Consider the following 16,507-nt stretch of genomic DNA (forward strand, 5'->3'; position numbering starts at 1 on the left):
ACCCCTGATCATCCTCGTGGCCCTCCGCTGGACCCTCTCCAGTAGCTCATTTTCTTTCTTGTACCAAGGAGCCCAGAAGTGGCCACAGTATTCTAGATGTGGTCTTACGAGGATTGAGTAGATTGGGAGTATCATCTCCCTTGACCTGCTGGCCACAGTCTTCCCAGTGCACCCCAGGATACTCTTGGCCTCCTGCGCTGCTGGCTTATAGTCACCTTATCATCTACCAATACTGCAAGGTCCTTCTCAGCTGAACTCCTCACTAGTAGATCAGCCTCCAACCTGTACTGGTACTTAGGGTTCTCCCTCCCCAGTGCAGTACCCTACAGTTGCCCTTGTTGAATCTCATTAGGTTTCTCTCTGCCCAATTCGCCAGCCTATCAAGGTCCTGGTGGATGGCAGCACAACCTCCAGGTGTGTTAGCCGCTTGCCCCAGTTTCGTATCATCAGCAAATTCTTTATATGCTTTTCACATCTTTGTTTTATAGGTCATTGTTTAAGTTAGTACTCTTTGTAATGAAACTTTGGCAGTCAAATTGAGAAGAAGAGATAGCCTTTTCAAAGGACTCAGTCAGCTCAACTTGAATTGGGTGGAGAATCGAACTCGGTGGAGAAGAGATTCAGAGCAGCCCTGCAAAGAAGGACTTGGGGGTGTTGGTTGATGACAAACTTAACATGAGCCGGTAGTGTGCACTCACAGGCCAGAAAGCCAACCGTATCCTGGGCTGCATCAAAAGGAGCGTGACCAGCAGGTCGAAGGAGGTGATCCTGCCCCTCTACTCTGCTCCCGTGAGACCTCACTTGGAGAATTGTGTGCAGTTCTGGTGTCCTCAACATAAAAAGGACATGGAACTGTTGGAACAAGTCCAGAGGAGGGCCACGAGGATGATCAGGGGACTGGAGCGCCTCCTGTATGAAAACAAGCTGAGAAAGTTGGGGCTGTTCAACCTGGAGAAGAGAAGGCTGCATGGAGACCTCATAGCAGCCTTCCAGTATCTGAAGGGGGCCTACAAGGATGCTGGGGAGGGACTCTTCATTAGGGACTGCAGTGATAGGACAAGGGGTAACGGGTTCAAACTTAAACAGCGGAAGTTTAGATTGGATATAAGGAAGAAGTTCTTTACTGTGAGGGTGGTGAGGCACTGGAATGGGCTGCCCAAGGAAGTTGTGAATGCTCCATCCAAGGCCAGGCTGGACATGGCCTTGGATCGCATGGTTTAGTGTGAGGTGTCCCTACCCATGGCAGGCGGGTTGGAACTAGATGATCTTAAGGTCTTTTCCAACCCTAACTATTCTATGGTTCTACAATTCTATGAATGTCAGCATTAGTGTATCCTTTCAGCACATTCAGCACAAGGCTCTTATAGACCAGTGTGCCTCCACATGGGAAAAGTTGCCTGCTCAGAGTTATTCAGAAGGCACATGACTCTTCAGCACACAGCACAGTAGTAGCACTGTTTAACAACATCGCTTTGTGGCATATTCAACATGGCGTATTATAAAATATACTGGAAACAAATGGAAACACTGCATACTGGAAAGGCTACATCTGTTAACTGGTCCATGGTGATAATGTGCATATCATCATATCAAAACAGTCTGAAGAAAGGTTTGTTTTTCATCCAAAGTTTTTACAACATGTACTGTCAGATTATTTCTTTCCAACCTGCAATCATGCAAGCCATCTCTCTTTTTAGAGTAATGAGAGCTACTGCTCACAATGAAAACCTGTATTAGGAAAACACATACTAAAATATCTTTATTGTCTTCATTTAACTGATTTCAGCTACGGATTCAAAGATGAGAACCCATATCACATCAACAGCTAGTCCTCAATAGGTCACTTTGAATAACTGATGATCCAAGGAACTAATCAGAGCTTGCAAGTTATTAGTATCAATGCCATATATACCATTATCAGTATTAACAAGATAGAAAAGCCTAGTATTAGCACAAATGCAGCATTATACTGATAACATATAGGTTAGTGGCCATTTCATTAATTTCAAAAGTCATACCTGTATTTCCATTTCATATAAACTGCTGCTGATAATTTTTGCCATGCAGACAATGGGAGAAAATAAATTATGAGAAAGGGACAGAATCACAGACATGATAGAAACAGTAAGCTGAAAACCAGCCCAGGAAGGTTATGGAACAGAGGGAAAATTGACTAAAGGGTGGGAGAGGTTGGCAGGGATAAATAAAGGAGGAGTTGCTAAGGAGAGAGAAAAGAACAAGACAAAAATACAAAAGTTTTTTGTTTGTTTGTTATAAAAACAAGCATGGCAAGTTTGACTTCCACTTTGGATGTGGAATGACAGCAAGCTCATTCAGTACTAACAAAATAAAACTTCTTTGCATTTGTAGGAAGATGGCAACAGCACTTTCTGTTCTGCAGTCTGAAAGATCAGACCTGGAGGCCGTAGAAAAAATTACCACAAACTACAGGAGAGGAAAATGAGGATGAAGATTCCAGGCAGGTACAGACATGCACAGGGTTATAGAGCTTGCACAGATTCCTTCCTGGAAAGTATTGGTAAAGCACAAAGGCACAGGATGAAAAGTTGCTGAAGGAGTACAATAAAAGGCATGTAATTGTTCTTGGCACAGAAACATCACTCCCATCTTCAACTACATACCAAAGACAGCAGAGATGAAAGGTATTGCAAGGAAAAGAAAGTGATGGATTTGGTAAGGACAAGAAAAGATATGAACTGCTGATCTGCAGCATAATAGTGGCTAAAGACCACCATGGGGCAGAAGAGGGAGGAGATGACATGAACTTTGAAGATACCAATTAAGATAACATCCACCCAAGAGGCAGGCCTGTTCTGATAAGAAGGAATAGTTGACAGGAAAAAATGAGACACCTGTGTTTCTAGCTATACAGATAAGGAGTAAGTCAAGTTAGTTCCTAGTCATCATAATCTGTAAACCAAATAATGAGTTTAGCCTAATTAATCTCCTGCAGTAATGTTTGAGACTCCTTTCTTAAAACATATAATCCTATCTGCATAATACACGTTTCACAAAATTAAATGCCATTGACCATGTAACAAAACATTACCCTCTTATTGTAATGCGCCTGTGCTACAAAAAAAAAATTACAAAAAATAGTATGTGTCTATGGCTGGAACAACTGCACCATAATTCCAGATGCATTGGAAAACTGACTGAAAAATAACTGTACCAGCTTTTTTTTTTTTGTGTGTGCGTGTATGGTCAGTTTATTGAATCTATTGCAGCTTGATTTAGTTTGTTAATAGAGCCTGTCTGGTAAAATGTAGGGGGTGGGTATATCTTTCAAAACTGCTAATGCAGTAGAAAAGATCTTAAAATCCAGTTTGGGTTTTTAATGTGATGATGACAGATGAAATGCTTTAACAAATGAGTTATGCAGTATTGCTGGATGCAAATCTCTTTGCTGACATCTCTTGTCTCAAGAGCTCCATTTTCACAACATGAAGTCATGGATTGGCAATTGACAAACTTGGTACCACTGACTCAAAAAGATGATTTTTTGTGGAATAAAGAGAAACTTGAAAAAGGTTTATTAATGCCCGAGACACATTCTGGCTACATGGCTACTGTAGTTCCCAAGTACATAGTCCCTTATAGCAGTAATGTTTATGGATATGTTTGTTTTCATTCACCAAATATTTATTATCTAGTTATAAGCCTACTCTAAAGTTATAAGCCTACTCTAAAACAGTAACTGATTTAGTATAAATTCTCAGTTTCTTTTAAAAATCATATGCTAAAAGAAGAAACATTTTTTTTTATGAGTTGGTTCAAAAAAGAACAGAGATTTTTCCTGCCACTTCACCAAAAACAGAGTCCAGACAAGACTGTGTTACTGTTCAGCCAAAGCTAAGGACAAGTTTCTACTGGCTTCAGTTATAGCTGATGTATGCCAAAAGGTATTTTCAATGATGGCCAAATTTTGTGCTGGGAACCGTACAGGCATATGCATATAATAAAAAGTGAGTGCAGCAGGTTAAACAGCATTTTTCCAGCCTCATCCACAAAATAAACTGTGTTCCAATGACTGCAGCTATTTACAGTGATCACAGGTGTGGCAAGCCTAAAATCTCAGCAACAAAAGGTATCAAGGCAAGACAAATATGATGCATTATATAGTCATATCCTGCCTCACTATTATGAAAATAACTGTCCTGGGTTCAGCAGTAGCAGTAATTTTTTCTCCTTCTTAGTAGCTGGTGCAGCGCTGTGTTTTTTTAATTTTGGCGTGAGAACAGCACTGATAACACCGATGTTTTTAGTTCCTGTTCAAATGTTTAGTCTGACCAAGGACTTTGTGAGCCTCATGCTCTGCCAGGGAGGAGGGGAAGCCGGGAAGAAGCAGAAACAGGACACCTGATCCAAACTAGCCAGAGGTATTCCATACCACAGCACATCATGCCCAGGATGTAATTGAGAGTTACCCGGAAGGGCTAGTTCACTGCAGTTTTCCTGGAAGGGCTAGTTCACTGCTGGGTGGGGCGAAGTATCGGGCGGTGAGTGGTGAAGTGTTGTATTCTCTTCCCTTGTTATTTCCTTTATCATTATTATTATTGGTGGTAGCAGTAGTGGTTTGTGTTATACCTTAGTAATTAAACTGTTCTTATCTCAACCCGTGGGAGTTACATTCTTTTCGAGTCTCCTCCCCATCCCTCTGGGAGCAGAGGGAGGGAAAGAAGGGGGAGAGTGAGAGAGAGACTGCCTGGCTGATTTATGGCTGACTGGGTTTAAACCACGACAATAACTTTATCACGAGAGGGTTATTTATCTCAGAGATGGAATAGCAATAATGCACACTGATGTTTGAGAGGGGATGTTAAACAGGTTTTCAGACAGACAGCACTTTGTTCAAGTACAGCCAAGAGTTCGGATTTATATCAACTTCACTGATGGTACACATTTGTGCTGATTTTGGAAGGTGTATGGTTTGCTTTTTTAGAAGAGAAAGACAAAATATAACTAGCAGCTTATAGTCCCTGAGCATGGAACAGTAAAGGGGGTTGTCGTGGTTTAAGCAGAAACCTGGAATGAGACTTTTTACACAGGCATGTGGGGGGGGTGTGGGAAGGGCTTTAAGCTGAAAGTTGTTAGATTTAGATTAGACATTATGAAAAAATTTTTCACTATGAAGGTGGTGAGACCCTGGCACAGGGCGCCCAGAGAAGCTGTGGCTGCCCTATCCCTGGCAGTGTTCAAGGCCAGGTTAAATGGAGCTTTGAGCATTCCGGTCTAGTGGAAGTTGTCCCTGCCCAAGGCAGGGGGGTTGGAACCAGATGATCTATAAGGTCCCTTCCAACCCTAATCATGCCACGATTCTATGATTCTGTGGTGCTCAGACTGTTGAACACTAATTAAGGAAAGACAATACAAAATTATCTAGCCTCTGCAGAGCTTTTTTCTTTAAATTCTGTATCCAATCCTGTTCTAGGGCTGCAATCAGCCAGGCTGTCCCCCTCATGTGGCCTTCAGTAACTTGTGTGTACCACCACTTAAGAGGAAAGCTGCAGCTTTTATATAGTATACAGCAGTTACCATCACCTTTCTGTCTTCAGGAGCTTAGCAACATGGCTCCTGCAGAAGGGACAATCAGTAACTGTCCCAGCTAACACACAGCTTCCCAATTCACTCTGGCTGAATATGCAGATACAATGAAAGGCATTGTAAAAATACTACAGAGGGGTATTTTTTTCCCCATGATTATTGTGTCTGACACTTACTTGCTCAGATTACAAGGAAAAAAATGAGTGCCTGTGCTTTAACTGCTAATCCTAAAACCTAATCCTGGAATTAGGGGTTTTTTCACCTTTTTTTTTTTTTTCCCCAAACAAGCAATAATTCTCTTTATTCTTTGTGCCCGATGCTATGCTCTAAAAACACCCTTTGTCACTACTAGTAATTCCAAGTGTTACAAGGTAATCCTCAAAATCAGCTCTAAGAGGTACTCACCCTTGCCCAGAAAATGAGATTTCAACTTCAATACTGTACATCTATTATGCTTTATAATAAATTCCTAAGATTACTTGAGCAAAATTACCAGAAACCTTTTCTTGCCTCTCCCTTTTTTCTATAACATACTGGATTTGTTAATTGGCATCAATTCTCTGTTGATGGTTGTCCACTTTAGTTTCACTATTCAGACAGGAGCTAAGGTGCACACTGATTTGAAAATTCCGTTTAGCAGCAAGAGAGGTAGCATTATACTCAAGCATGTAAGAGACACATGTGTTTGTTAAGATGTGTAAAAAACAAGGTGCAAAACATGACAGGCACTGTTAAACGTTGAGCCCTGGAAAAGCACTTCTGTAAACCTGGCAAGTGAGTAAGAGGAAAAATACTTCTGTAAACATGGCAAGTGAGTAAAAACACCTTTCCATGAAAACAAACAAGCAAACAACAACAAAAAAGAAAACAAAACCAAAACCCATCCTAGACCTTCTTAAGAAAGAAAAAATAGTCAAGTGTTAGTGTTCCTAAAAAAAAAACAAAAATGGGAACTGGCATACTGTTATATATACTGGTATATATATATTGGTATACTGTTATAAATACCGGTAGATATACACCGTAACTGGAGAAGAGATGTAAATGAAACAAATAAGAACTATATGTGCACTTCTGGATAAATGCATTGAAAAGCATCGCTAGTGAACAAGTCCTTATGACTGATACGGGCTCCCATTCCTACCTCTGCCAACATCCCCCTGATAGTTCTCAGGTTCCCCAATTAATCTGCGTGACCATATGAACACAACACCCTATGAACATGAGAGCTCCAGAAAAGATTTAAAAAGCCATCAAAATGCAAAGTAATGCAGCAGTCTGCCTCATTGTATGCAATATTGCCTTTGCAAACTATGGAGCAAAATACCAAGATCTTCCTGGGTTTTTTTCACACTGTGCAAGCTTTGAGAGATGCCACCCCAAAGAACTGATGACGGGTATCAGCTGAACGAGCAAAGGTAAAGGGTGAGAAGGAAAAGGGGGAGACCTCTGTCAACACAGCACTGGGAAAGCTCTGGCAGAAAAGGACAGTTGCAGCTGATGCTGGAGAACAGCAAATCTATCAGAAGTCTGCTGCGTAATAGCAGTGGAGATGGAGTTCCCAGGCAGTGTATGGACACTTCCATAATTAGGGAATAATATAGACATTAGCCTTCCACTCCTGACACTGCTCTGAGCCTACATATGCCTTTCTCAGCCTTAATTCTTTGAAAAGTTCCATTACTTATATCAATGTTGCACATCACTCAAGAGGACAACTTGGAGCACAGAAGCCTCATGCAAATGCATACAAACTCAGGTTTAAAAGTATAAACATTTATAATATATATATTTTTAATATAGTTTTTTTTTGTTGTTGTTGTTGTTGTTTGTTTTGTTGTGGTTTGGGTTTTTTTTTGGTCAGAAAGAGGCACGTAACACCATTTTGGGGAAGGTACTACCCAAAATAGCTACTGGTATATAGCAGTTAGGACTCACAAACACAACATTCAAACCACAGCCTCAAACATGACCTTGACTGTGGGAGGCAGAGCTATTGACTACTCCAGACTGACTTCATTCCCAAGCCGCAATACAGAATGAAAACAAGCAATGTAACCTTGAATTTTTTCACAACACAATTTTTGTAGCCTCTCCTTTCTATGAAACTTCCTTCTTTTTACAGGAGATGGTTATATTTTGTTGATGCAGTCCATGCCTGCAAACAATGAGTCAACCACTATTTTGCTTCTGAAACTGAACTGTTCTGTCTTTTGCAAATAAAAACACACTGGACAACTTATTCTGATTATATCATTAGAAGAGACTCGTTTCCCACAGCCATTAGCTTTTATGGCACAGGTTTGATGGTACTGTTTGCACAGCTTTGCACCAATAAAAATGCAAAGCATATGGAACTAGAAAGCTTAAAAATTTTTTTATTAAATCACTTGATTTAAAGGGAACTTCAGGATGTGTGGAGCTCTGTTAATTCCCTTGTTTCCTAGGAATAGGCATAGAAATCATTATACTCTAGTCATTTCCAGCTGCTAGAATCTCCCCTGGAGTTGGCCAGCTTGGATATAGACATGGTGCTTGAGCAAAGGCTGGAACAGCTACTGCTGTATTTCATTGCTAATTTAATTTCTTGTGTAATACCATGCCTGCCAGCAGGTAGCACATCAACAACCTAGAATGATCAATATATTTCTGTGTATACTACAAATTCTTTACCTAAATATGAGGTCATGACAAATATAAAGGTAGACACAAATGACTATTTTATTCCTGCTTAAGAAGTTCAACCTTGAATAAAAGACAAGCCCAAGCTGTATATCCTACCATTTCCTCAAAGCAGGTCCTCAACCCCAAACCGCCTCCCTAATTCACCTTTCTATTGCATACTTAGTCTTCATCAAATCGTTGCTTTCTGTCCTGTAAGAGCACTAGTTTTTCCTGGCCCTGCATCTTCACTCACAAACCCAGAAGCAGTGCAGAAGATGGGCAACAGCTCAGAGCTATTTCTTCCCAAGGAGTGTTACCATAGACCACCCAAACCACAGGTTCCATGCGAACAGCTTGCTTCATATGCTTTTATTTGCACACATTGCAAGTTGGAACAAACTCTGTATTCAGACTCTGATTCTCAAAGCTGAAAAACTAATGGAACCAGTCCCTCGGTTCTGAACACAAAATGATAACCAAACTGTGCTTCTATGAAAGATTTTCTTGAAATAAACCAAAAATCCCAAAACCAAAATCTGTGCACATGTATATACTAAGAAGACGTCAGGATTAAAACAAAACATTGAACACATAACACATAGCTTATACTCACAATGATAAAGCCTAAAGAATATTATATAAGAGCTAAAACTGGTATCAAAGAGGATAACCACTTCTCCTTAAGGACTTGTAGTATGTAGTGCACAAGTTTGGGAGAAGCATTTATTCAGCAGGGCTATTTTTAAAATATTATTGCCTTCTAGAATACAAAGTGTTTGGTATTTGTTATTTCAGTAATTTGCTTTTCAATAGGGTTTTCAGTCTCTAAACATGGTTACTAGCCTTGAGACAAAAGGAATGTGGTAAAAACTTTCTGGGGTTTTCTTCTAAATTATTTTTGCTACTTTTATCCTCCTTGAATGCAGAAACAGATGTCATATTTTAATTAACTGTGTGATAACATAGCACAAAAAGCTCTTAAGATCCAATCTGATGATCAACAGCTGAATTAGAAGTCCTTCAAAGGTGAGTTAAACCACATGGCCTTTCTGAACATACAGATCAAAAATGGAAGAACAAAAAGATCTTCTCACAGAACACTGAGAAATTAACTTCTCAACTAGGAGATATATGCATTGCTCACAAACAAAGGAAAACCGAAACCCAACCATACCTGTCTAGGAAAAGACACTGGTCAACCTCCATTTTAGGTTTATATAAGCCTCCTAGATTTTTATAATTTGAGGGCAAATATTACACAAAACATGACTGCATGTTACAAAATATGCAGACTCACATATTAACTATAACTGCTGGTGCAGTATGTGATACTGTTTGAATGCAGGCTTCTGCTTGTGTTTCTGCAAGCAAGTATTCACACATGTTTTTGGTCTGCAGGCGCAGCTTAAATGCTCTGGAAGGGACAACCTTCCAACACACAAATTCGAGATTTTAAACAGGTAGTGGTTTATTTAATGTTCTGAAGTAATGCCACAACATTTTTGACAGCAAATGTAATTCAACAGTTTCGCTCAGATTGGAAAAGCATGCTTGCCGATTTCATTAGTTTTATTTTGGTAATTTTGCACCTTCTGTGCCAAAGTGTAAGTTGTCTGAAGTTTTCTTATTTCTTGGGAGTCCTGTTTGTACAAGGAGATGGGATCTTGGTTCAGCTTTCCAGCAAGAAGCTCCCATATGAGAGAAGCAAGTTGTGCTCAGCACAGTACTGACTCCTGTCACCCTGAAGTGATGACATGGAAGTTAATCATACTCTTAAGTACCGTAGAACAAGTGGAATTCACTTGGCCTAATTCCCTTGAACACCAAGAAGAAACAGAATTTATTTTGGAAAATGCGGAGACTGGTCAGGCTTGGATTACTTTTGTGATGCCACCATACATCATGCAGCTGTGTTCATAACACAGCTACAACAACAGCAAAATACCAAAAATACTTAAGTTTTCAAGATTTGAACCCAATGAAATACAGCTGCTAACAACTTAACTCTGAAGACACTGAACAGAGACAGGGCCTGAAGAAAAATAAAAATCAAACCTCCAAGAACATCATTCCCCCTGCTTAAAGCTACAGGATTTTATTCCTCCAATAATTGTAGTTAAAATTTCTGTCTTAATAAATTTTGATAATTATAAATACTTCAGACTCATTACTGTCACCAGAGGTAGTAGCAGGAAGAAGTCACCGCAGGCATATGACAATGAAGTCATGGGAAGCATAGAAACCTATATAGAAAAAAGTCAATTATGAGTTTTGCAAACTTTTCAATTTAGGCAAATACAGCCTCAGCTAGAAGCTGCTTTTTTGGCAGCTTTCTAATGCTGTAAATTCTGATCATCCTGAAACACTTAGATTTTGCTCAAGGGGTTATTCTTGTTCTGCCACCAGAACAAGGGAAAATCCTGAATGGCTGGCAAGCAGCATACTTTTCTTCTTGAAGAAAGGTTCCATTACAGTGGACAGTGAACTAATTCATTAGAGCTCTACTTCCTTCCCAAAAGCTAAACTAAATAGCCCAAGTCCATTTATGTAAACTGCCAAAAGAAAAAAAAAAAAGTATCTTTTAATAAAGTTTGAGTGCTTAGGAAAGAATAACAGACCATATTATACTTTGTCCATCATAAAATACGCGTATTTAAGCAGAACAGAAAGAAGTATTACATCTTTCCACTGGTTAGACAGAAGTCAGCAACTAGTAATGGACACATACAGGAGCTTTGGAGAAATATTTTGCTTGAAAGCAGGATGTAAATAGAAAAATAAACACTGGAGCTGTAAGAATTTGATTAAAAAAAAAAAAGAACAAAACAATCAAAAAACAAACCCTCCCCCCCACCCAAAAAAAAAAAAAAAAACCAACAAAAAAAAACCCAAAAACCAGAAAACAAATTCAAACACAAAAAGTTTACTAACACAAAGGAATTGATACACCTCTCCGGAATTTTGGTTTTAGTACATTCAACTTGAGAAACCAGATTAATACCAAGACATCTGCGCTACCAGTTACAGTAAAAGCACAGGATAGTTCATGTATGTCTTGTATATGTAACATATGATTTTAGTGTCATTAATGTATTTTAAGAACACTGAGCAAACTTTAAAGCTCAGGAGACAAAGTCACTCCACTTGTCCTTCTTACCCTAACAGAACTAATTAAATCATGATCACTGCTTACAATACACCTATCCCAATACTACAGAAGTATGGTTTAGCAACATGCAGTTTTTAAAATGTACATTGGTGATAAATAATTATTGAATGTAGTGTAGATTTTATTTGTGTGATAACACTAATCTTTCTTATATCAGGCCTATTCCAAAGAACCAAGATGCCAAGCTTCCAACAAAGGACTTACTCACAAAGACAGTGATGATAAATCTGACTTTCTGAGTAAGTCTTGATAAATAGCAGCAACCCATGTCAACTTACACAATTTGTAAATATAAGATTTTATGTTTCTCTTCTCATACCTCCTACAAATTGTCCCAAATTCAAGACACAATTAGCATGGACATGTCATTATGAATTCTTTCTAGGGAATTCAAAAATGTTACCAGTATTTATGAACTTTGTGAAGTATAAAGGAGATTATAATCTGACATGTTAATGTCCTCCTGTTGAACATACAACCAGATGAGGGTTTACTTGATGGATAATTTCTAAAGCTTCCATAAAGCTCACATTCTGACATAGAATCATAGAATCATAGAATAGTTAGGGTTGGAAAGCACCTCAAGATCATTTAGTTCCAACCCACTTGCCATGGGCAGGGACACCCCACACTAAACCACGTCACCCAAGGCCTCATCCAACCTGACATCTTTCTGATGCTCTGGGGAGGGGAGGTAAATTAAACATAGATTGTACTTTAATGCAAAATCAAATTTATTCATTCAGGTCTCTTAACTATTGGAGTGTTATTCCTGCCTACTCAGTTGTTGTAGTTCCAGTCCTTGAAAGCTTAAGGACCAGAAAACAAACTACTGCCTCTTCAAACTTCTATACAGAGAATTCCTACTACATAGAATCTTCAGGCTGCCTTCACAACTTCCTTCAGCAACAGCGTGACCTCAGTTACATAGAGATAAAAACTTCCCAAAGTATGGGTATTGCTCTTCTAGTTGGCAAATTGCCCATCTGCTCTCTTTTCCCAATGTTACCTCACCTCAAACATCTTTAGCATGGAAACATTGTAAATACTATACATGCAATCACCAGTACCATTCAATCTGCAAAAAAAACATAAAATTAAAAAAACCAATAAATTACCACATAAACCCCCTGAAAAGACATGAAATTGCAACAGATTATGAGAAGCGTTCAATCTGCAAAGCAAATTTATGCATACCATTGCCATAATGTGCTCCTTGGGTAATGCGCAGATAAACAAACCTCCCCCTTGCTATTCCTTAGAACTGCAACCTACAGCCTTCTCAAACACCCAGGTTGGCTTTCCCGAAGATGGTCCAATACCCCTCAGGAGCAGATCACCCATGCAGGCTCAGGAAATTAAAAATGGGTTTTCTCTTTTTCTTGGATTGCTTCAAGCCTTAGGAAAAGCAGAACTCTCTCAGTGATGAGTACCCCATGCAATGCAGTTTCTTCCACTGAGCCCCAGAAGGAAATGGGCCAGCACAGAAGAGAAATCAACAAACACCAGTTAAAGCTATAATAATGTATCATTTATTTCAGACTTTTTAATGTGTGTGCAGCGACATTTCCTGATCACCTCTCTTCAAAAACAGCTCTTCCTTTCACTGACTTTTCCTATTCTTTTAAGAAGTAACACAGTAATGACTTACAAAACTTTCTAACTAGAGGGAACACACATGAGAAACTCAGGTGACAAGACTGGCAAAACACCCAAAGGGCCAGATAAGATAACCAACACTGATGAATCTGTTTGGCATCAGAAGTCAAGCTGTCGGGAATAAATCAATTAAGTTGTCCCTGCTATGATCACAGATCCTCTCGTCTCCCAAACACTCTGAAGAAGACCGAGAATATTAGCTTTTAAATGGTCAAGAGACTTGTCAGCCATGACTGTATAAGAGAATTATTGTGTGACTGTTCTCCAACTCTTAAATTAGGGACAGATGTTCACACCATCCCATCCCTGTGTGCACATCACAAGTAAACTGTTTACCTGAGCTTCATACAGGAATGACTACCTTGATATTTCTGAAAGCACCAAATACCTAATTTTTCAAATTTTAATGTACATAAAAACTGTTTTTGAGACATTGCTGAGATTTGAACCAATGTCCTCTGTTAACCTTGACTAATCAGTCATTGCTCAGTATTTAAGCCCAACATATTCCATGTGCTTATACAGTAGATAAAAACTAAAGAGTTTCAACAGTTTGGTTTCTGAACAAGGCAAGGGAACTAACTGTCCCCACTGAAATGAGCATTTACACAACTAGTTAAAATAATGCATACACGCGCTTTTACTGTAGAATCCAGCTCTTACTAAGTCCACTGATTTACATCCTTAGGAGTTTGTAAGGTTTTAGCATGCAAATATAAATTTGGGATCTGTGGAAATCACTATAAAACTACCTCAGTTCTTGCCAGGTATTTGTTATAGTTGGCTTGGTGAACTGCAAATTTCCTTTTGTGAGACGTATTGAACAAGTGACCCTTTGTTGAAGGCGGCAACACTAAGTTTTTTATCTGAGCTTACAGAACCCTTAATTTACGATTTGCAAATTTACAGTGTTGTGAGATTTCCTTTTGTGCTCCTCATAACTCCAAAATCAGGGCCAAGTTCTACCTTTACTTATTCCCAAGCAGTAACTGGAATCTCAAACTGTGGTTAGCAGAACACATATCTCAGGTAGCATCAAACCCTTCATTTTTCAATTAGAAGAGCTATACATGTTCCAACAAGAATGAATAAACATGAATTCCATGTACATTTAATATTAATTACAGTCTCTTTTAGAACTGGAGATTTCATGCAACAGATATGCAGGTTCTGCCAACTCGGCACACAAACTGAACTTGCCGATGGCATGGGAACAACAGGATGTTCTTCTCCATGCCCAGCACTATCAGTGCAGAAGCAAAGAGGAGTGGCTGCTCCAACAAAGCTGTGCTGACAAATAGCTGTACATGGAGCTGCTGCCCAGAGTCTCTCTCCGAGCATCCTGCAGAAGATTAAAGAGTCCAGGTGGTGCTGCAGTGGCTGAGAGAGCTACCACAACCAAAAGTAAAAAGCACACAACAACAACAACAATGAAAAATATCATGTGTTCATTCACAGAAATACAAAACAAACCTTCTTCTTGCTTTAACTGTGGCTCTAGTCTGTGAAGTGATTATGTATGAAGGAAAGAATTCAGTGTGACTTTCAGCTTTCATGAATTAGCAGAGGTTTCAAATGAAGAGCAAAAAGCGAGGTCCGAATTACAGTCTGCCCAATCTGGGAGCTGTTGTCACATTCAACACGTAAGTCATGACCATGTCTATTTTCACTATCAAGCACAAAAGAGAGAGCAAGCATCCTGTGGCACAAAAGTACCGTGCACCATCTTCCCCTATGGCATTCTCTTCCAATGCATTTCTTGCACTAGTGTGTACCCAAGAGTGATGCTCATGAGCAAGCACAACACCCCATTTGGGCAAAGAACTATCCTCTCCATAAAGTTTCAATTAATCTTTCAACTCAATTACACTGCATAAAAAAGAATCTGGGATACCAAACACAAGATGCCATGTTTCATAAAAAAAAAAAATAATATTGTATTTTTCCTATTGACATTTAGCTTGGTTTTGAATCCAAAATATGAAGCCAAAGAAGCAAATAAAATTATCCTATGAAAGTTAACAAATTATTCCATTGTTTTTAATAGAACTGGGCAAATCCTACCGAATTAGGCATGAATTTGTCACATATGCAAAAAAGATCTTAAGACTAATACACTGTTCCCATTGTCAGTCTTATTTTTAGAGGTTACATGTTAACATTCTAAATTAACTCCAGGCTTAAACTTGGAATACTCACTTATTCCTCAAGAGAGGGAAAAAAATAAGGAAAAGTGATTGACAACTTGATGTGCTTTTCTGATCCTTTATGAAGTACATGACTAACCTGATAGCTCTGTCTGATCAAATGCTGCATGATCTAAGGTATATTTGCACAAACTCCTCTCAGCCTGCATGCTGATGCCCGCGGGTTGAGGAAGCCCTTCCACAACCTGAGGGGTTGCCCAAATGTATCAGAGCCTTTGCCACCAGCATACCACAGCTCTCGGGAGTTGTCAGCATACACGTTACCCAAGGTAAAGAGAAGACCACCTCCCTATAACTCTATCCATTTTAAACCCCGCCACTACATGCCATATAAACGATATAAACCAGAGTGCTTTCATCCCTAAGAATGGTCCATCCGCAGCTTGTGATCCCCCGGGAGTCCTGCACGCTGCCTCTCGGAGGCTTCCAGAGGGTGACCGGGCACTTCAGCACCCGCTCCCGGGGAGCTGCCACGGCTCCGTCAAGGCTGGACGCCTTCGGTACGTACCATTAGGTCACGGGCTCGCTCTACAAGTACTCAAGCAGCGTGACGTTTGGGCAGGAGCCGGCCTCTCCAGCCCGGCTCTGCCCGCAGGTACCCTCCACCCGCTCCTCTCCACTTCTCCCGGCCGGTCCGGGCAGTGTGTGCTGCAGCGCCGGGCAGCCCCGGCTGTCAGGGCTGTGCCCCGAGGACAGCCGCCGAGCCCGAGCACGGCCCCCAACCAGCGCACGGCCCCAGCGCGGAAACCAACCACAACCACAACCCCGACCAGCCCCGGGCACGGCGAGCAGCCAAAGGGGCTCGGCAACTTACGGTGCTGGCAGAGTCCCGGCACGGCCGCCAGCAGCCCGGCCGCTCCCAGGAGGGGTCCGGGGCCGCGCTGACACTTGGGCAGGGAGATGATCCCCGCGGTGAGGCACGCCAGCAGCGGCACCCACATTGTGCGCCGCGGCCGGCACCGCTCCCGCTCCCTCTCCCTCTCCTCGGGGGCGCGTCTCGGCGCCGCGGCGCGCTCAGTCCCGGCCCCCGCGGGGGCGGTGGCGGGGCCGGGGGAGGAGCGGCAGCGGGCCCAGCACAGGTAGAGTGCGCGGCTGGGCGGGCACGTAACACTGCATCTCAAGGGCAGCGCTCGGGCGGCGAAGGCAGCGGCTCAGTCCCAGCCGAGCGCAGAGCTCCGCTTCCTCCATCCGCCTCCAGCCCTACGCGCAAGGGACGCCCGGCCGCGGGGAGGCACTTGCCACC

The 16,507-nt window shown here is 41.0% G+C and overlaps 1 protein-coding gene across 1 annotated transcript in view; it reads right to left on the minus strand.

Annotated features, from left to right (window-relative positions):
- Positions 1–16,205, minus strand: part of ITGB8 (integrin subunit beta 8) — a gene marked incomplete at both ends in the record, with an annotated part of 51,611 nt that extends 35,406 nt beyond the window's left edge. Inside the window, one exon of the mRNA XM_080611448.1 lies at positions 16,079–16,205. Coding sequence (XP_080467574.1) covers positions 16,079–16,205 — 127 coding nt within the window. The remainder of the gene's footprint in view (positions 1–16,078) is intronic.
- Positions 16,206–16,507: the final 302 nt, after the last annotated feature.

This window comes from Psittacula echo (assembly GCF_963264785.1).
Source record: "Psittacula echo genome assembly, chromosome: 2".
Classification (NCBI taxonomy): domain Eukaryota; kingdom Metazoa; phylum Chordata; class Aves; order Psittaciformes; family Psittacidae; genus Psittacula; species Psittacula echo.